The sequence below is a fragment of the Nanorana parkeri genome, unplaced genomic scaffold (assembly GCF_000935625.1).
Source record: "Nanorana parkeri isolate BGI_ZX_2015 unplaced genomic scaffold, ASM93562v1 scaffold537, whole genome shotgun sequence".
Taxonomy (NCBI): domain Eukaryota; kingdom Metazoa; phylum Chordata; class Amphibia; order Anura; family Dicroglossidae; genus Nanorana; species Nanorana parkeri.
In genome coordinates, this window is record NW_017306805.1 from 768,882 (window position 1) to 789,863 (window position 20,982).

The 20,982-nt window shown below is 41.4% G+C and overlaps 1 protein-coding gene across 1 annotated transcript; it reads left to right on the forward strand.

Annotated features, from left to right (window-relative positions):
- The first annotated feature begins 1,803 nt into the window (after nt 1-1,803).
- On the forward strand, nt 1,804-20,851 carry NCLN (nicalin). The gene is made up of 15 exons (XM_018561663.1): nt 1,804-2,212; nt 4,507-4,697; nt 5,128-5,272; nt 5,378-5,472; nt 8,826-8,906; nt 9,568-9,671; nt 12,401-12,489; nt 14,742-14,881; nt 15,132-15,310; nt 17,138-17,225; nt 17,312-17,350; nt 18,297-18,460; nt 18,838-18,891; nt 19,185-19,263; nt 20,406-20,851. The coding sequence occupies exons 1-15, from the start codon at nt 2,038-2,040 to the stop codon at nt 20,463-20,465; spliced, it is 1,683 nt and encodes a 560-aa protein (XP_018417165.1). The 5' UTR covers nt 1,804-2,037; the 3' UTR covers nt 20,466-20,851.
- The last annotated feature ends 131 nt before the right edge of the window (nt 20,852-20,982 follow it).

Genomic DNA, 20,982 nt, shown 5'->3' on the forward strand with positions numbered 1-20,982 from the left:
AACTGGTTTCAGCGGAAGTAAAATAAACCCCAAATCAAAAAAGTAAAATACAACAGCAAAAATTTTCCCAGCACACTCACCAGCCAGCCTGCAAAAAAAACCTGTCTAACCGCTAAGGTTAGAAACAGAGGTTTTAGTTGCATGTCTTCTTCAGGATATGTGAAAGCCGCACAGCCGCGTCAAGGCACCTCTAAATAGTGCGGTCCTAACTCTAACCTATGAGAGTCTCCATCTTGGAGCATAGTGAAAGTGCAATAAACCCCCAAAAATTGGTGTCAGGGGGAGTAAAATAAACCTCAAATCATTGGTGATATATTTTTGGACTTTATTTTAGCATCTCTGACACCAATGATTTTGGAATTATTTTACATTCACTGACACCATTGATTTGGGGTTTACTTTGACACCAATGTGCATATGAACAAAAGTCCAACATGGAAAGAGTTAAAGTAGAACTGCAGCCAATATACATGAATAGTCCGTATCTAACCATAACTAAGATTAAAGGAGAACTATGAGATGAGTGATTTCCACTCACCTCATTGTTCTAAGCCGACCTGTGACAATGAGACTGTCACAGGTCGGCTCAGTAGATCGGGAGGTGAGGGAACACATACCGGCGTTCGCTCACCTCTCGATCAGGCAGTGGGGTGGATCCTGACAATATTGTTGGGATCCACCCTGTTGCCTGATTCACAGCTGGCTCTGCCTCTCTAGAGGCAGAGCTAGCTGTGCCTACCCCCACCCCTGTCAATCCCTCCAATGAGGGCTGGAGCATCAGAGCGAGGGGAGGGGGAAATCCCTGACTGACAGTCACTGTCCTGTGCAGTGCTCACCAATCAGCGGTTACATTATCTCTCAGCTCTCAGTATGGAGCCAGCGTATGGCAGCTGCAGTGTCCCCAGCCTGCTCTAAGGCTACATTCACATGGGGCTTGTATGTGTGTTCTGGGATCCCTGCAGCAAGAACCTACAGATTCTTGCCATAGGAATCCAATTCAAGTTAATGACAAGCTTACAGCGGTCACATCTGTCAGCAGTACTCTGCATGTAATTGTACATGGCAAGGTTACATGTGTTTCAGGGTAGATGATTGTCCCTGGACACAGAATAAATGCGATCAGGCATAGTCATCTATCCCATAAGAATCCGTAGGTTCATGCAGCAGGAATCCCAGAACGCACATCCAAGCCACGTGTGATTTCAGCCCTTGTATTAGGAAGAGTATGTTTTACTCTCCCAATACTTCTCCTTTGAAACAATACATTTAATGACGCATTAATGAGCACAGAGCTGCATTAATGTATTCCTTTTATATCTGCCTAGCGTTCTGCTTTAAATGGTAACCAGACATTGCTCTGAATACATAGACCAGGGATGGGCAACCATGGCACTCCAGCTGTTGTGAAACTACAAACCCCATAAGGCTTTGCAAGATTCTGACAGCCACATACAGTACTCCCAGAGGCAAAGGCAAGATGGAATTTGTAGTTTCTCCACAGCTGGAGTACCGAGCTTGCCTGCCCTTGACAAATGATTACAATTTTTTTTTTACAGTAACTACAGACTAAAATAGAAAACGTTCAAATATTTTCTATTGGGATTGAAGTGTAAAATTATATGCAATCTGCAGACACAAAACCTTGGCCAACCCCGGAATCAGCCATAGATAGCTAAGACTCGCAGCCACACTGCACTCGGCACCCGAGCTCTGCCCTAGCATGGCGAATGACAGCTCCCCCTCCCCCTGTGCACGCTCCTCCCACACGTCACCTCCAGCAATGACACGCTAGGCGAGTAGTTAGGACCCAGCCTTTAGGTGCCCGTTCGCTGCCTGCGCGGCCTTTGATTGGTGCGTTGCCTGGGTTCGTGGGCCTTCTCTGTTAGCTGTCCTTGCAGTGCCTGCTGGTCCCCAGCTGCTGAGGAAGCTGTAGGCATTGCGGTTTCGCCATTGCTTTGATTCCCGGACGTTCCTGCGAGTGTCCCACCAGACCTCCCCCTCACATTACCCTTGGCAGCTCTTCCTTAGACCGGCAGCATGTTGGAGGAAGCAGGAGAGGTGTTTGATAATATGCTAAAGGCGTCATTCCCGCTTACCTTCATCGTCTTCATCCCTGCCGTGCTGCTCCTCGTGTCCCCGCTGCAGGCCGATGCTGCTCATGAGTTCACCGTGTACCGCATGCAGCAATACGACCTGCAGGGACAAAGCTACGGTCAGTGACAGCTGATGGGCCTTCGTTGGCATCTAAGAGCCTAGGAAGCCCTACCTCAGCACGTATTCATTCATATTATTGTACAGGACATAAAGCTTAACTCCACACAGGGTTGTTTTAGATAGAATGTGAAACAATTACATTTTGTGTTATGTGTCTGTGACCCCAGTAGTGAGATTTTCTATCACTTCCTGTTCCTGTGATTCCTGTACTGGGACATAAACGTGTGGTGAGGAATTTAAAAAAAAAAAATGTGTTAATACGTCTGCCAATCTAAAAACATATGGTCTCCTTGCACTGGAGCCAACCCTGCAATGCAAGGGTTTACTTCTTGTTTTTGTGTATGGGGGCTCCTGCAGGCACCATGACTGACATTTATTTATTACAGGTACTTGTATAGCGCTGACAATTTACATAGTGCACATTCACATCAGTTCCTGCCCTCAAGGAGCTTACAATCTAAGGTCCCTATCTCACATGTATACATAGGAAGGCCAATTTAGACAGGAGTCAATTAACCTACCGGCATGTCTTTGGCGTGTAGGAGGAAAACTACGCAAGCACAGGGAGAACATGCAAACTCTGCAGCTGACATCCGCAGCTTCTCCCTTTTCCCTGCAGTCAAAGGCCTCCCGATGTCGCAGGGACACAAGCCAGAGCGCAGGGGAGACCAGCTGAGTGCCAATTGGGAAAGTGGGGATCAAGTAAGCAAAAGTCCTTTACACAGCTCCCCTACATAGACATGTACGAGCAAGTAACCCTTGCACTGTGGGGGAGCCCTTTTATAGTCTATCTAAAAATAGGCTTTAACCTTCCCTCGTCAAAAATGTGTCTTTTGTCCTGTTTGTTTTTTGTCTATGCCCCAAGATCTTAAAGTCCCATGAGGCATTGCAAAACTCTGACAGCCACAGGTATGATGGGATTTGCAATTTCTTCATAACTGGAGTGCCGAGGTTGCCTACCCCGACAAATGATTACAGTTTCATTTAGGAATGAAATGTAGAATTTGAACATGTGCTCAGATTGTTACATTTATATCTGTGGGAGAGGTCACTCGGGACCTTAAGGTCATCCTGGTTGACCTTTTTCCTGTGGGGAAACAATAAGGGCCTGTTCATAACTAAGTTGGCACCCCAATTCCCCTCCAGGCAGACATGTGCAGCAGCACAACACCAGCAGTGCAATACCTTGTGGTGGGAAAAAAAAGTAGTGCGTGTACTGCTTTTTGACTGCAATGAAGTTACAATATTGCAATCTGTTTACTTGGGGAGGGGAGACAGAGAGGAAATCTATCCTCATGGCTGCAGCAGACTGATTACCTCATATCAGTCTAGGAAAAGACTCTTAATGGGAGCTTAAAGTGACCTTAATGTCAAAAGTCCCCCCCAATGCTAACGTAAGGACTTACCTTAAATGATGCCTCTTTATACGATCTTTCCTGTAGTTTTCAGTTGTCCCTCCAGTGCTGGGTGTGGGTCTCCGATCCAGCACTGACTTCTCTATCCTCTTCTCTGATGTCCCACGGAGGGTGCACGCTGCTCCATAGACTTGCCTTGTGTCTCTCCTCGTCTCCCGGCCGAACATCTGAACTGCCCATGCGCCCGCCCCAAGATGCTTTGCGGCTGCCCGAGATTCTTCAGATGTTCGGACGGGAGCGCGCGGCAAAGACACAGGTAAGTTTAAACCTGTTTCGTAAGGTTTTTTTTTAGGTTTTTGCATATATCTACTGTTTGCTAGCAGTAGATGTATGCAAAAACCGCTGAGGTTTTGATAATCCTTTAAGGGCAGCATAATAAAAAATTTTGAGCAGTTATTCTCCTGCTATATATTGTGACAGGTCTGGAATATATTCATGCAGATTTTAGAAAATGTAGGGTTTTCCAAAGGAGAAAAAACATTTACAGCATCCATATTTTCCTCATAATAGGTTTCCTTTCACAGTCAGTGGTAGCCAAGAAAACTCAAAAGCTTTGGACATTTCCAGTGCTGTTGTTGTGTACTGCTTTCTGATGAGATCCTTGCTGGGTACTAAATACTGGATAACATCATTCCAAACCTTCATGAATGACCATCCTAATAAACTGGCCTGACCTTTGTGATTCTAAAAGTCATGGCTGCCTGTACAGTATTCTCTGTAATATGTAACACGCTTCACATAGGATTTTGTTTTAAAATGAGGTAATGTTAACATGAATAAAATAAATGTTTAATCACATTTCCTGTTTGATCATTTGTCCGTTTTCTTTATGATAAAGCGTCATATGTTAATTTGTATGTGCTTTTTCTTTGTGCAGGTACTCGCAGTTCTGTACTGAACACAGAGGCTCGTACAGTAGAGGCAGACCTTCTGAGTCGGCGATGTGTGCTTATGCGCTTAGCAGACTTCTCCTATCAGCAGTATCAGAAAGCACTTCGTCAGTCAGCGGGTGCAGTGGTCATAATCCTGCCTCATGAAATGGCAGCCCTGCCACAAGATATAGTGCAGGTGAGAGAATGCTCATCAGTCTCCATGTCGAACCTATACTGAAAATAAATGTTGGTTGCCATTTGCTGATTTTGTTGTGACATTGCTGGTTGCCTGGATGCTTCTTGCTTCAATACATTTAGGTTGCTGAGCTAGAATTCACATGCAGGAGGTTAAGTCATGATCTGTATACTTGTTGCAGGACAGTATTGGAGCCATTGGACCAAAACCACAGCGAGTCAGCTTCAATTTCAGCAGCAGATCTGAAATGATAAACTATATATTTTTCTTTTTACTGATATCTTTGCTGAAATCTTGTGAGTTGGAAGGGCATCTCTCTTACAAATATAACACGGACATAGTCTGTTGTGGATGTAGTTTTGTTATGTAGAATTTGATGCATGGGGCAATTCATGCTAGTAATGTCATTCATGTTCTCATTATTTTGCAGCAATTCATGGATATAGAGCCAGAGATGCTTTCTATGGAGACTCAAGTACCAGTATACTTTGCAGTGGAGGATGCAGAGCTTATATCCATATATGAACAGACTCTTGCAGCGTCTGCAAATCAGGGCACCTCTTCTGCTGCTGAAGGTAACACTATTTTAAGATTTGGTTTTAATGTAAAAATTTTTATAAGGGATAAACAGACGGAATATCAAATGCAGATCACATCATGTACAATTTCTGCCCATACAGTACTTCTTCATACTGCCACTGCCAATGGTTTCCAGATGGTTACTAGTGGATCCCAGAGTAAGGCTGTTAGTGATTGGCTTGTAACCAGTGTGGAGGTAAGCTTGCATTGAAGGTATTAAAACTGCGTTTCTGATACATCCTTTACGTTGCAGAACAATGTATAATTTCATATTTTACTGATGTGTATAAAATATTCACTGGGGTCTTGGAGCTGTCATGTTGAAGTTAGCCTGCCACAGACCTGGGCAACATTGTCCAGTCTCCAACTTCCCAAGGCTGCCTGTTAGTGCACTAATACGTCGGGTGCCCCATCTCAATAACCGATAAATAGGGGGGTTAAAAAAGTTGACTCTGGGCCAATTTAAGATTTTAAAGGTATAGTTAAGAGTACAGCACCTGCCATAAGGAGGCTGCCATTGCTAACCTCAGTTTGACATGTTTCTGACACTTATTAATACAGTTATTGACAAATCTCACCTAGAACTAGGAGCCAGCACATTGCAACCTACATATGACTATATAGGTAGCTGAAAGACACATTGCTAAGCAAAAAAATGAAAACATTTGTTCTGTTTAACAAATTTTAACAGAAAAAAAGGACCAGACTATTAGGCCCCTTTCAGACGGGCGGTCCTGTCAGGTTTTTCAGGCAGACCCAATCGGATGCCCACTGTTGGTCTATGGGCAGCTGTGTGTAAATGGACAGGCGCCTGTTTACACCCTGTTTCTTCCAACTCCAGGCAGGTCCAGAAAAACAAACGGAACTGATATCCATTTTGCCAGACTTGATAGTGCTGAATCAGGGGTAATCTGATGTAAACGGACACATGTCCATTTACATCTGAATCCCCGTAGACAGACATAGGGTCCGGCCATTTCATTTTTTTCTCCTCCATCTTCCAATGGAGGAAAAACCTGGACGGACACGGGTGTCACAGCGGTGACATCTGATCTGTACTGCTCTAATCAGGAGGGGATCCATGCAGCAATCCCCTCCTGATCAGCCCATGGGATAGGGGCCTTACTATTTCCAGGAGGACAACTAAAGTTAAAATAGGACCACGGTACTTTACACTGTCCACTTGTAGTCATTCCACAGATAAATATGTAAAACAAATCATATTTTATGGTGTCCAGTCACGTACCTTCACTGTTCAGTGCAGATCCTGAAGCTCTAGTGCCAGGTGTGTCTATTTGTTACACTCTAGAAAAAGATGGTAACCACATACATTTATAACCAGCCTTGGTAGCAGGAGCTGGTACACCTGCATTTAATTTATCGACTGCATTGATAGGCACCCACTTGGAGACTCATATAAATAGAGTTAGGACTACACTTTACAGAGTTGCCTTGACGGGGCGGTGTGGCTTCTACATATTTTTGTCCAAAGGTTTGTGCAACTAAAACTTCTGATTTTAACGCATACTGTTGACAGGGCAATTTGTTTTGTTGCAGGGTAGCTGGCAGGTGTGCTGGGGATTCTTGTTTGTGTTTTTTTTTTGTATATTTGTTACACTCTGGCGCCAGGTGTCTTTTTTCCTTGTGCTGTTTTTGCATATTAGTTGGTGTCCTTCCCTTTTTTTTTTTTTATCGTTAGAGTTTGCTTAATAAATTAATAATAATAAAAAAAAGACAAAAGGTCTAGACTAGGTTTATGCTTGAGTTTGGGCTTTTCTTATTGTGTAAAATGGCTCATATAAAATACACCAAAATATGAATATAAATGGAGATAAAGTGTTTTTATTTTTAGTATTGTATTCTATAAACTAGAGCTGCAGCTAACGATTATTTTCAAAATCGATTAGTTAGCCGATTATTAGGTTCGATTAATCGGTTAATCGGATAAACAATAAAATAAAGTTTAAAAAAAGGCTCCAGTGATGGGACTACTAGTTTGTATTGAGGTTGTAGTCCATCACAGGAGCAAGCTTGGAGCGGTGGAAGTAAAAAAGAAAGATAGTGTGGTGTGCAATATAGTGAAATGAAAAGTGTAAAATTATACAGCAATGAATGCAGAATACCACCAGCTATAGAGGAATACAACAAATCCCAGCAATAGTACATAATAGCTGGAGGCATTCTGCATTGCGCTGTATAATGTACTATTGCTGGTGGTATTCAGCATTGCACCACTGTATAATGTATTATTGCTGGGATTTGTAGTCCTCTATACAGCGCAATGCAGAATATCACCAGCTATAGAGGAGTACAACAAATCCCAGCAATACATTATACATACAGTGTATAATGTATTGCTGGGATTTGTAGTCCTCTGTATAATATACAGCACAATGTACCATCAGCTATAGAGGAATACAAATCCCAGCAATACATTATAGAGCACCATGTGTGGGAAAGTGCAGGCTTACCTGAGCAGGCATCCAGCAAGTTGCTTCTGAGATCGGGCCTTTCTATCGGCGGCTGTCATCCCCCCCACACCTGCTCCTCCTTACTACATCTCCCCGCGTCCCTGTGCCGATCGTGGATGTGGGTGGGCGGTGAGTGTGCGGCGTGTGGAGCATGGATGCGGGCGGGTCTGGCAGCGGCGAGCGTGAGGTGGGGAGGACGTACGGCGCACAGCGCGTGGAGCTGTGAACAGGGCCAAAAGTTGACAACTTTTTCAATAATCGATTATAATCGATTATGTCGATTAGTTGTTGCAGCCCTACTATAAACTGGAGACAGCTGCTGTATGTATCAGAGAGGAATGGACTGACTAGAGGTGGCTGGTGGGGACATGGCCAGGGGAGGAGCCGCTGATGTGAGGAAGAGGTGGCCAGGGAGAATGGAAGCAAAATTGTGTGTGCGGTGGAATAAGCAAACCTCCAAACTGTGTTTGCAGGGCTTGCATATACAGTAACAATTTAGTTCAGAAGTCATCATATCTGAAGTAGCATGCTGGCGGCTTTGTTTAGGGGGCTTCCTCTTCCAACTAAGCACACAATCTGAATCTAAGTTTGACTAAATACTTATGTAGATGCACAAAAAATATAAACGCAGGCACCACTTAAGCCTTTCGATGCACACAGCCCTGTGGGTTCTGCCTTACGTAATGAGGAGATGCTTCCAGGAGCTGCTTGTTGCTTTCTATACCAGCAGAGCCTGCTACGGCAAGCAACTGACCTGGCAATGTAACCACTGCTTGTGCATTTTACCTGATATTCTCACATTCCTCCCATACCTGGGGAAGGACTGTTATTACTTTGCTTTGTGGTATGATCTGGTCATAGGTCTTAGGAATGAAACATTGTGACTGTGCTGTGTATTTTTGTTTTTCTTTTTATATAGTAAGTGGTGGGCAGATTGCTTTATAGGCATTGGGCATGCAATTAACAATGCCCACCCCACATGGCAGTGTAACTTGGTTAGATACTCTGGATTGTAAACCCCTATTTATCTATTAATACTGATTAATCGAACATGTGTATTTATCTTTTCTTTATGCAGGGACGTTTGACTGGTCTTGGCTCCGAAGACCTTCCTACCATTGCCATTGTTGCTCACTATGACTCCTTTGGAGTTGCTCCGGTAATTCTCATACACCTGTGCATACTAATGTAGTGTACAAGGCATTCTGTATGTGAACTATATTTTACTTGTAGTTTTTACAGGCTTGTGTAAATGGAATTCAGCTTGGGTGAAGCACAAAACAATTAAGAATAAGTGCACTATAAGACAAAGTACACTTTTATTATCCTTTTTGCCCTGACCTAACTGAACCCATCCTCTCCCTCTATAGATACATGCTTACCTTGATCCAGCAGCCCACCGCCTCTGGTGTTTGTTTGCATCCGGCCATACCTGCACATTACAGCCTCATAGACTTCTATGGGGCCTTCTCCCTTCATCTCTGCCTCAGGACACAGCCCTATAGAGGTCTATGGGGCTGTAATGTGCAGATACTGCCAGAACAGCGAGACTTGCATCACTGGATTTTAACAATCACTGAAGGCTGTGGCTGCCAGATTGAGGTAAGTATGGATGTTAAGGGGGAAGGTGGTGCTTGGTTGGATCAGGACAAAGGGGGCAACAAGGATAAGTGCATGTTGTCTTAAAGTGTACTTGTCCTTTTAAAGTGAGGTTTGTGGCTATGATAGCACACTTGTGAGCACTTTAGAAATATAGTTGTAAGTATTTTTCATAACAGAATTACGCTTTGGACATTGATAACTTTTGTTATTCTATTCAGTGGCTGTCATATGGTGCCGATTCCAATGGAAGCGGGATGGCTGTCCTTCTGGAGCTGGCACGTCTCTTCTCTCGACTCTACACCTACAAGCGAACACATGCCAGGTTAGATGCCCAAACCTAGAAATCTTGACCTTGTTATACCAGCACTACAACTTTTGTCTTTCTGACTGGGCATGAATAAAACGGGGCCTTAGCCACACGCGTATCAAGTTGCAGTGATACAAATACCTTTTTGGAATTCAGCTGTCTGAGGAATGTTACACACATTGTACACAGTGCAGCTGCTCAGGGCATGAAGTGTATAGCACAGTGTACAGGATGCAGTGGCCCAGAGTATGGTATATGCAGCACAGTGTATAGAATGCAGTGGTCTTGACTGTAACATAAAGCAAACAAACAGAACACAGTGGTCTGATGTAAGTAACATACATAATGGTGCATGTTTTGCAGTGGTCTGCAGTATGTAAACTACAGCATGATGGGAAAAGAGCAGTGACCCAGATTATGTAATATGCAGTACAATGTGACCAGCTCAGTAACATCTAAAGTAAAGGATTGTGTACGACTGTAGTGGTTTACAGTATGTAATGTACACGGAGACATACAGAGTGCAGTGGTCTATATTAATGTCATGTACAAAGTTTCTGACCTATGGAACTTATTATGCAGCATACGAAGGCAGCAGTCTAGAGTATGTAATATACAACACGGTGTGCCGTAGTCTTCATTACATTGGTGGTCAAAGGAAAGGGGTCCCCTTATGTTGGTGGTCAGATGGAGGAAGAATATTTGCCTACGGGTAGCCAAAGAGAACATTGGTTTCAATTGTTTGCCTCACCCATGCCAGAACTATGCATATCCTGCCAAGTGACGGATTATTCCACCTGCACGCTTTGTACTGACATGTGCAGTTGCCTGTTTTTTCTCTAGACCATTGTGTCCTCAGCAACATGGTGACAGAAAGCGCTTTTGATTAAAAACTGTGAACCATGTGTGTCTGCATAACATACACGCGTGACTCTTGGCTGCTAAGCACCTGAAGTCCTGGTGCAAATCTTGAAAATCCTTGGAAGTGAGATGGTGGGGTAGATCAACCTCACTTTGTGGGTTGTGCTTTAATATAACTAAAGCATATGAAATCCAGTATACACAATACATACCATTTGCTGTTATCTTCTCTCACTTGCACATCCAGTGATCTAGTAAGGCTGAAAGATAAGGATGATCTCAACAGTTCTCTAGTAGGGATACTATTTGCATTCCATATTGATACAAACCAGACACTGGGAGGAGAGTCTATAAATCTGTGTGTGATCTATCATCCAAATACGAAGCATGTAAAAATATGATACTTATGTCAAATTACATTTAGGTAAATGCAAAAAAAAAAAAGTACAGTTTCCCTTTTTAACTTGTATGTAGGGCCACAAATGTTGGATTTTTTTTTTATTTATTTAAGTTTTGTGTGGAATTGAGGAGGGATTAAGTTTATATTGTTTTGCTGTCTGTGTTTCAGAAATGCAACATGTTGTTAGTAGAGTGCTCAAGTGAGGAGAATTTCGCTTGGACAATTGTTACCAAAACAGGTGTCCACATTGGATGATTTACAAACAACTCTTGTTCTGGTGACAACTATAAAATATTTGATTTCCTATAACATTGAGACATTGGTCACCAAGACATATAGGGTGAATCTCCCCAGCAGGGACACAGACAACAATCACTTTATGACGGGTTTTATTCTTTTCCCTACCTCACCCAAAAAAAAAAAAAAGTTTGGGCTATACATGTTAACTGTTTTTGTTACTCATCTCTTGTGTGGGACAATGATGGTAGACTTTTTGCCATACAAAAGAATAGACATTAATATTGTAAACTCTGTGCTAATTGATAGTGTGCATTCTCATGTTTTGTAAAATGATCACTTCCACAATGTAACTCAAAATAAGTGACAATAATAATTAATTTGTGAGTAGAAAAATTTTCCAAAACTGCTTTTGTTATGCAATGGCAAGCACCACCAGGTTCCAGGAGGCATCCTTTAAGCTATCGTTTAGCGTGCAATATTAAGCAAATATTCTGCCCCCTGCACTTCACTATGAGGCTACGTTCACACCATCTCCAGTGCGTTCCAGCCCGGTTAGCTGCTGGAACGCAATGGATCACATATTGTCGGGCTCCCTACGTTCTGGGGCAGGAAGGGCACCACAGCCACGCCTCCCCACCCGCACCAGAACGCTTGGCACACGCACCATTGTTTGTGATCGTACTGGACAGTATTGGGGGCATTGTTGTGCCATGCATTCTGGTGCAGACGACTGCACTTTTCCCGCCCCAGAATGCATGGAGCTGGACAGTACGCATTCTAGTGCATTCCAGCAGCTAACTGTGCTGGAACGCACTGGGGATGGCGTGAACGGGCCCTCGGTCAATTTGGCAACCTTTCCCAATGACTAACTAGTAGTAAGATGTGAGAGGGGTGGGGAGAAACGCAGACTGCCTCTCTGAAGTCAGGCCTCCCTATGTGCTCTGGAAAATAAGTGAGGATATTTGTTGGCACCTAGAGGTACCTGCCAGGTTATCACAGAGGCAGTTCTTTAATATTCCTACAGACTTAAATTGCTGTAGCAGGAATCAAATAGCTCGTGTGTACACAAATTTGCCTTTCTTTTGTTTTTATTCTTTGACTCGCATAGGAACTGTCTGACTTGCTATTGCTTACCTATGCTTTTTTTATATATATATATATATATAATGTCCCTGTTTTTTTTTGTAATGATTTGATTGTTGGTGTCACCTGCCTTTTAAATGAACATTTCTCCCATGCACAGTTACAATCTGCTGTTTTTCGCATCAGGAGGAGGAAAGTTTAATTATCAGGGAACAAAGAGATGGTTAGAGGATCATCTGGATCACACAGGTACTGTAGCATGCTGACTATAAGCAGCATTGCAAATGCAACCACAGAAAAAAAACAAAAGTCAAAGGAAACCTGTCATGAGAGAAATGTATAGATTGCCATGGCTGACCATTCCCTAAAAAGCAAATTGCCTTTGCTGTTATACTGATCCTCTGGTTTCAGTTTTTATAGTCACTGATCCAGAACGAGTATGTCAGTGAGTCGGAATCACTGATCTGTATACCAGCTGCAGGTCATGGGCTCAGAAAGTGTTAACTGCACTTATTGTATAGCTCTATTGATGAATTTGTTCTTACAACCTTGGTTTAAAAAAAAAACAGCGTTCTATGAATTTGAGATAGACCTGCAGGCTTTCTTGGTCAGCTTCTACCTTGCTGATCTGCACAGGAAACTTCTCTTTTTGGAGACATGCTACTCATGTATCCAAGTGCAGATGTTCAGCTTGAGAGCCTGGCAATTGGCATTTGCAGAAGGAAATCGGCAGTGGCAGTCCATCTTTTTTGAGAGGTTCCCTTTAGTAGCAGAGGTTGTACAGTGCATTGTGAAATATCCCCCCCCCCCCCCCCCTTGGTGTTTTTCCTGTTTTATTGCATTAAAACCTAAATTAAAATTGATTTTGTGGATGACTTTGTAGGGGCAAAATATTTTTTTATTGACCCAAACCCTAATTAAGAACAAAAAAACCCCTGAAATCTTGAGTGTGAATAAGTGTTCACCCCCCCAAAGAACAATACTTTGCAGAGCCACTATTTGCTGCAATTGCAGCTGAAAGTCTCTTGGGGGTACGTCTTTATTTGCTTAGCACATCTAGCCACTGGGATTTATGTCTGTTCTTTAGGCCAAAACTGCTCCAGCCTCCTCAGTGTTGCTTTAGCAGTATGTTAAGGGCAATGTCCTGCTGGAAGGTGAACCTCCGTCCCAGTCTCAAATCTCTGGCAGACTGAAACGGGTTTCCCTCAAGAATTTCCCTGTATTGGTGCCATCCATTGTTCCTTCAATCCTGGCCAGTTTTCCAGTCCCTGCTGATGAAAAACATCCCGGCAGCATGATGGTGTTCTTGGGGTGATGGGAAGTGTTTGGGTTTGTTCCCCACATTATCAGAGAACCAGTTTGTTCCCCACATAATCAGAGAACCTACTTCAATGTGTCTGGGGAGTCTGTCACATGCGTTTGGAGAACTCCAAAAGAGTATTCTTTTTGTTGTTCTTTTAGCAATGTTTTTTTTCTGGCCACGAGTCCATAAAGTCCCACTCTGTGAAGTGTATGGCATAAAGTGGTCCTATGGACAGATACTCCCATCTCTGCTGTGGATCTTTTGTAGCTTCTTCAGGGTTGTCTTAGGGGTTTTTGTTCCATCTCAGGTTAATGTCCTTGTTGCCTGGTCTGTGAGTTTTGGTGGGTGGCCCTCTCTCTTGGCAGGTTGTTTGTGGTGCCATATTCTTTCCATTTTTTTTTTTTATAATGGATTTATTTGTGCTCCGTGGGATGTTCAAAGTTTCTGACATATTTTTTTCATAACTCAACCCTGATCTATACTTCTTCACAACTTTGTCTCTGACCTGTTTGGAGAGCTCCTTAGTCTTTGTGTTGCTTTTTAGTGGTGTTGCAGACTTAAGGACCTTTGAGAACAGGTATATTTCTACTGACATCATGTGACACTTTGATTGCACACAGGTGTACCTTTATCAACTGATTATGGGACTTCTTGAAGTTAATTAGTTGGCCCACTTCATTTTTTAGGGGTTGCATAGCAAAAGGAGGAAGGGCAAAGCATATGAACACTCAAGAATTTTAAGTATTTTGTCTTTAATTGTTCGTGTCACAAGAAAAATTATTTTGCACCTACTAAGTGGTAGGCATGTTGTGTACATCATATGGTACAACAGCCCCCCTTCATTTTAATTACATTAGAAAAACAGGGGGTGAATACTTTTGCAAGGCACTGTATGTGTTTTGGCTGTATGTGTTTGAAAAAACACTATTAAAATCACACATACACATGCACAAACACGCACAGACACACAAAGGTTGAAGTTGATGGACCTGTGTCTGTCTTCAACCTCAAATACTATGTAAAATCAAAATGATTTATCTAAACTGGTATATTGTGGCAGCCTATTTCTGCAATGTTCATTATCCGTTACTTGTCCCTTCCACTTACGTTTTGATGTATGGGTGTGGGAGGGGGTCTTGGGACTGTGTGTTAAACGTTTTGTTAGTCCTAACACTTCTAATTCTACATATATTTTTAGATTCTAGCCTACTTCAAGACAATGTGGCCTTTGTACTTTGTCTGGATACAGTTGGAAGTGGAAACAGTTTGCACCTCCATGTTTCCAAGCCTCCCAAAGAGGGCACCTTGCAGCATACTTTCCTCAATGAGCTGGAAATGGTAAATTACTAAAATTCAAAACAAGTGGACCTCTAAACTTGTTGGGAAAAAAAGTATACCTTCTGCCCGTATCTACTATTCTGCCTATGGTTGTTTTCCTGTACAGGTCTGAAAATTCAAGGAAGAGAATGATTAGTTATTGTTGGCAACAAGAGTGTGGGGAACTGGGAGTGTGTAAACTGTTTAAAAGGGTTGTTATTCCAGCCTTGCCGGAGTGTTTTATTTTTTCTCTACATCTTTTTTTGTAAAGATCATCTCCAATCAGTTCCCTGAAGTGAAGTTTTCCATGGTTCATAAGAAGATCAACCTGGCTGAAGATACTTTGGCCTGGGAGCATGAGCGTTTTGCTATCCGAAGACTTCCCTCTTTCACCATCTCTCACCTAGATGGACATCGCAGTGGCCATCGAAACAGTGTGCTGGATCTCAGGCAAGATGAACCCCAACATATGTGTGGAAAACAAATGTAACTTTGTATACAAGGGGGACGTGTGTGCATTCTTGTCATATGGTAGCATACTATATATCTTTCAAAGTGTTCATTGTCAGTTACTTAACGTGTATGTAAACCCTAACAATGAGCTTCTCTTATTTACTTCCTTTTGGTATGATAAATATTCCAGTGAATTACTCTTCCTGTGCTGACTCTTATCAATTACACTGTTCTCAGTTATCTATGTGGCCTACAACACCTCCCCCTATGTTAAGGAGAATAAGGGGGGTGGTCTATAGTTCTATCCTAGGGTGACAAAGCTGCTGCTCCATAGAGTACAGTGAGTGAGCATTGTCACTCTAGGATAGGAACTGTGTTACTGGTAGGATACTAGAAAAGAAGTAAATGAGAGAGAAGAAAAGCACTAGAAATAGAAAACTAATGCATCCAAATCTAAGAAATGGTACGTTGCTGCTATTAGTATTACTGTTGTGGTTGGGTTTAACCCCTTCATGACTGAGCTTTGTTTTTCGTTTCTGTTCGATAATGACTGAAGCACTTTTTACATTTTTGCTGTGTGATTCTTCCCCGTCAGTAATATACGTTCTTACTAAGTGCACCCACACATATTATATATTGTTTTTTAGAGGACAGATAAGACAATATGATTATATCACATATGTGTGCCTAACGCCTCACTTGAGGAAAAGCCACAAAATGAGGAAACAAATGTAAAGAAAACACTTTTTTTTCCCCCCAGTTTTGATTATTTTTTCGAAAAATGGCACAGCTAAAAAAATGCATTAAAATAAATTCATGTATTTGTCCTGTATTTGGAAACACCTCGCCTCCCTAGGATTTTAGAAATGTTTCTGTTCTTTTCGGCTAAAAGCTAACATTTTAATTTTATTTTCTCTAAAAGCCAATGGTGGTCACCTGGCAATGTCACTGTCACAAAGTGTCACACTTGGTGACCGCAACATACTTTAAACATCGTTGTCAATGGGGGGTTTAAAAAAAAAAAAAATTTTAGGGTGAAAAACAAATCTGCAGCTCAGCTGCAGAATTTCATTGTCAGGGGTTAATTTTTATGATGGTTTAAAAATATATTTAAATGTATAATTTTTATTTTTTTACACGTTCCACTATTAAAACATTTTTTATTTTTTATTGTATCAAGCACTCGCTGTGAATGAATTTCACTATGACTGCTTGATAATTTAATAAATATTTGGTTATTATTAGGCTGCTCCAAACTTTGGAACAGCCAATAATAACCTTAGTGACACTGATGCTGACAGCATGTTTCTATTCTGAAATATTTAGAAGAAAGCCAGTACACAGGGGGATATCCTAATCCCGATCTGTGCCAGCTATCAAACAGTGACAGCAAGGGATCGGGTGTCTGAAAAAGCTTCACTCTTTCATTAACGGATGTCTCAATACTGAGGCATTCATTAATGAACGGCTGCCTCTGATTCTCAGCAGTTACCAACATTACAGATGCCTAAATAGCTGCTCATGTACAGTGTACGTGATCGGTCATTTGGGCACTTAGTGGCGAGGGCGTACAGTGTACGTGACCGGTCATTTGGGCACTTAGCGGCGGGGCCGTACAGTGTACCTGATCAGTCATTTGGGCACTTAGTGGCGGGGACGTACAGTGTACACCTCCCGTCACGCAGGTTTAAAATGCACAAATTATATTGATCTACAATAACATGAGCACAGTAAAGGTGTTTTCCTATTTGTAACAAAAGAAAAGTTTTATTTTATTAAATCTACTGCTTTATTTTTTAATACATTGGCTTGTTTGCTTTATAGGTGGAAAGTAGACACAGATGTCTTAGCGCGTAACACGCGTATTATGGCTGAGGCTTTAACCCGAGTCATTTATAATCTAACAGACAAGGTATGCTGTTTATAAACCTTCACTGCTTTTGTGCATTACCCATGTAGGCTATTTAATCATATTTAATTATTTTTGGTTTGTTACAGGGTGCCCCAGCTGACCTACAGATTTTTTCACAGCAGATGGTAAGAGGTTCAAGCACAGCTTATTATTGGAGCGATTGAATGTCTATCTGTGTCATAAAAGCAGACTGACTTACCAATTTAACTAAGCATAGTGTATAACATCATCGATATTGAAGGATAATCATTTATTTGAAGGAAACCTCCCATATGGGGGCTGCCATTGCTATTGTTTTTTTATTTGCTAAATGCATAGCTGTGGGCCTATCCTGGGGTTCCAATACTTTGTGTCATGGACCTGGATCAAGTAAACTGATCAGCAGTTATTGAAGCCAGAGACCACAAGGCAAAAATAATTTTCAGAAGGCGGTCCACAATGGTAGTCTATTCTGATGCTGAATTTGCATTTCACCTATTGATATGGACTTGTAACGTAACTCACATTCATACAAGTGCAGCAATAAATCTAGCTGTATATGAACTGAAGAAACCCTTATTAAACCAAACGGAGTGGCGGATCTTGCTGTAGCTAATGTAAATCTAGTCAGTTGCTAGTTGCAGCATGTTGATGTTAACTGAACTGATTGGACATAATGTAGATTGCCTTGTCGCTGCATTGGGCAGCGTTGGACCTTATTTTCAATATGCTGTCTTGGGCTTTTACTTTTTGACTGTATACAAAAGGTAGAACTTGACTTAGCCTGCCAGCATGTGTGTTCCAGTTACAAAATTGGCAGAGATATAGGTAACATATGTTATCAGTCTTCTGTCTGCAGCTTGTTATATTGTGTTGGGAGGGAGCAAAAGAAAAACTGCCTGCTGAATTGGTACTCGCAGAAACAAAGGCTCACGGACAAGGCTCACACTTTAGATTATTGGAGAAGCAGCATTATTTGCTTGTATACATTCAGCAAAATGTATGCCGAGTATAATTTTAAAATGAACAAATAATGAATGCAATGTAACTTGATTTAATGTCAATAGATAGTTGTTTGCATTTCCCTTGCAGCAAGTCCAGAAGGAAGAGCTAGATGCACTGATGCAGTGGTTGACCATCCAGCCCCGGGCTGCACAGCTAGTAGATAAAGACAGCACTGTAATCAGCACTCTGGAGTATTACATGAGCAGATACTTGAAGGATGTGAAACTTTATCATGTGAAAGCTGACAAAAGGTAAGGAGTATGATTATCTGAATTGATCTATTCTCTGAATGTCTGGGGGAACTGGTGTGTTTGCAGTTGTACAAGATAATAATGAATAGAAGCTTCACTGCTGTTTTGATAGGTAGTTTGTTGGCAGAAGACCACTTCATGCTGATGTATTATTTTTATAGTAAACCTGTCATCACATAAAGTATAAGTCGTGGGTTACTGAGACGCACTGATTGTTAGGGAGGTGCTACCACATACCTATATAGTATGTCAGATAATGATTTAGACCCCACACAGCTCTCTGCATACTATCTCATGTTATGAAATGACTTATTCTGTGTAATTAAGAAGTAATGCATATGCTGCAAATAATTAGTCTTTTATTATTTTGTTGGCAGAGACCCTGAATTTGTGTTCTATGACCAGCTGAAGCAAACCATGAATGCATACCGGTGAGCCACTTGTTATAATTTAAATATATGTTTTGGGTTCTTGTTTTTAGTAACTAGTACTTTAGGTGGTTTATAGTTGATATCAACATCCATCAAGCCTATGTGGGTTCTTGTTTTTTTTAATAAGTAATCCTTTTGATAGTTTTTGTATTTCATTTCAAAGTAAAGTCAGACATGTAGTGTTTACTTAACCCATTTTATGCCTGATTGGGACATGGGGTCTTTGAAATATTTAAGCATTGTATTACCATATCAGAAATCCAGCAGTAACTAATGAATTCTACCTTTTTCAGGGTGAAGCCAGCAATATTTGATCTCCTCTTAGCTGTTTGCATTGCAGCATACCTTGGCCTTTCTTATTTTGCAGTTCAGGTATGGTATGACTTCATTCTGTGGCAAATGACTATATAGGTTAATACTCCCGTAGTAAATTTTAAAGATGTTGGGATTCACTGAAATTTAGTTTATCATTCAATTGCATGAGGCTACAAGCCAAGGGGGGGTACTCCTTAACATACACCAAATGTGTCACAGATATTGGACACCGTTGACGACAGAGCTTAATATAGATTAAGATGAATATTTCACATAGACAATAATGGATAGACAGAACTGCTCAAAGTAAGGTCTGCCAGCAGTTTAAAAATTCACAAAAACAACTCCAATTTTCAGGCAAATGATCATCTTAATGGAAGAGATTTGACTGGAGCAGGTTGGGTTTACAGTGGTGGTAGGTCTAGCTGTACGCAATGATGCAGCACACGGGGCATCAGAATGCTGTTAGCTGTCATTCAGAATGATGGAGTACTTGACAAAGGATGTTGAAATTGAATAATTACCACACTGTACCTACTATCCTTTTATACTGTGGAGCCTTGATTGCATCCTTAGATTATAAACTATACACATTACAGAAAGTTGTTGCTTTAGGTATTGAGATTGTGTGAGTCTGCTTCAACTTTTTTGGAATTTTTTTTTCCATATTGAGATGTCCCGGATTCAAGGCTGCTGGAGTGCAGTACAGAGAGTTACACGCAGATACTTGAGAGCACCTGTATTTGATTTTAAACCTCATATCCACTTTTACAGAGGTATTTGTTTTAATGAAACATATGCCAGCAGTGTACATGAAACAGGTATATGCAATTGATGTATATGAAAAGAGGAACTTACATTTTTTGTTACCTTACCTCTTCATATCCTCCTGGAAATGGTTGTCTCTGTGCTGTGCAGGCACCCTGGTGAATTTCCTGTGAAGAAAATGATGAATTTATAGGCTTTAAGCCTAATAAAAACTTCATTAAAAAAATGAAGACATCCTGCAATGTGAGTCATGAAAATTGTGCACACATATACATCATCACTGCGCCTCTTCATTACCACAATACATGCTAATCACTTACAAAGGTGGAAATGGACTTTAACATGCCAGTTTAACAACCACAGTTATACTTTTCATTAGATACCCAAATGTAAACAGAAATTGTTAAACTAACGTTTTTTTCTCTTTTCAGAACTTTGGAGTTCTTTACAAACTGGTCCAAAGAGTTTCTTGGAAGCCCAAACAGGCTTGAGAACACATTCCTAAGCTGCTGAAAGTCTGATGGTCCAGGATTTTTTTTTTTCTTAAGCACTGGAGTTTGAAGGTCATCATAAACTCTGTTGCATGGATATCAACTGTATCATCACCCTTTTCTTTTCTAAACTGCGTAAAACACAATGGAATGTGCTCGCTAGACCTGGTGGTGCTGTGTCGCAGTTTACGTCCATGTGAAATGGACCTCTCGTTGCGGGTACTCAGGATGAATAAAATGTGGTTTCAATATTTATACCAGGGAATCCCCCACCATTTTGCCTTTCTTTTGATTTTGTTTTAAATCATGCACTGACTTCCTCCCTGTTAATTCCTTGGTCAATAATGTTTAATTAAAATACGGATTGATGGATAATATTAAACAATTAAAAATAAAAAACTGGTAATGGTATATGATGTGCAATGCTAATTTGGCTTATTAAACCTGAGGATTATGAGAATTTACTTATGACTGTGTAACAGCGCTAGACCTCACCAGCAGATGGAACCAAATATGG

What these genes read in the sequence shown, in the direction of transcription:
- NCLN (XM_018561663.1), top strand. Translation starts at nt 2,038, where the DNA reads ATGTTGGAGGAAGCAGGAGAGGTGTTTGATAATATGCTAAAGGCGTCA. An exon ending in AACAGTGTGCTGGATCTCAG is followed by an intron (nt 15,311 to 17,137) that starts GCAAGATGAACC and finishes TTTGCTTTATAG; the next exon opens with GTGGAAAGTAGACACAGATG. An exon ending in CATGTGAAAGCTGACAAAAG is followed by an intron (nt 18,461 to 18,837) that starts GTAAGGAGTATG and finishes TTTTGTTGGCAG; the next exon opens with AGACCCTGAATTTGTGTTCT.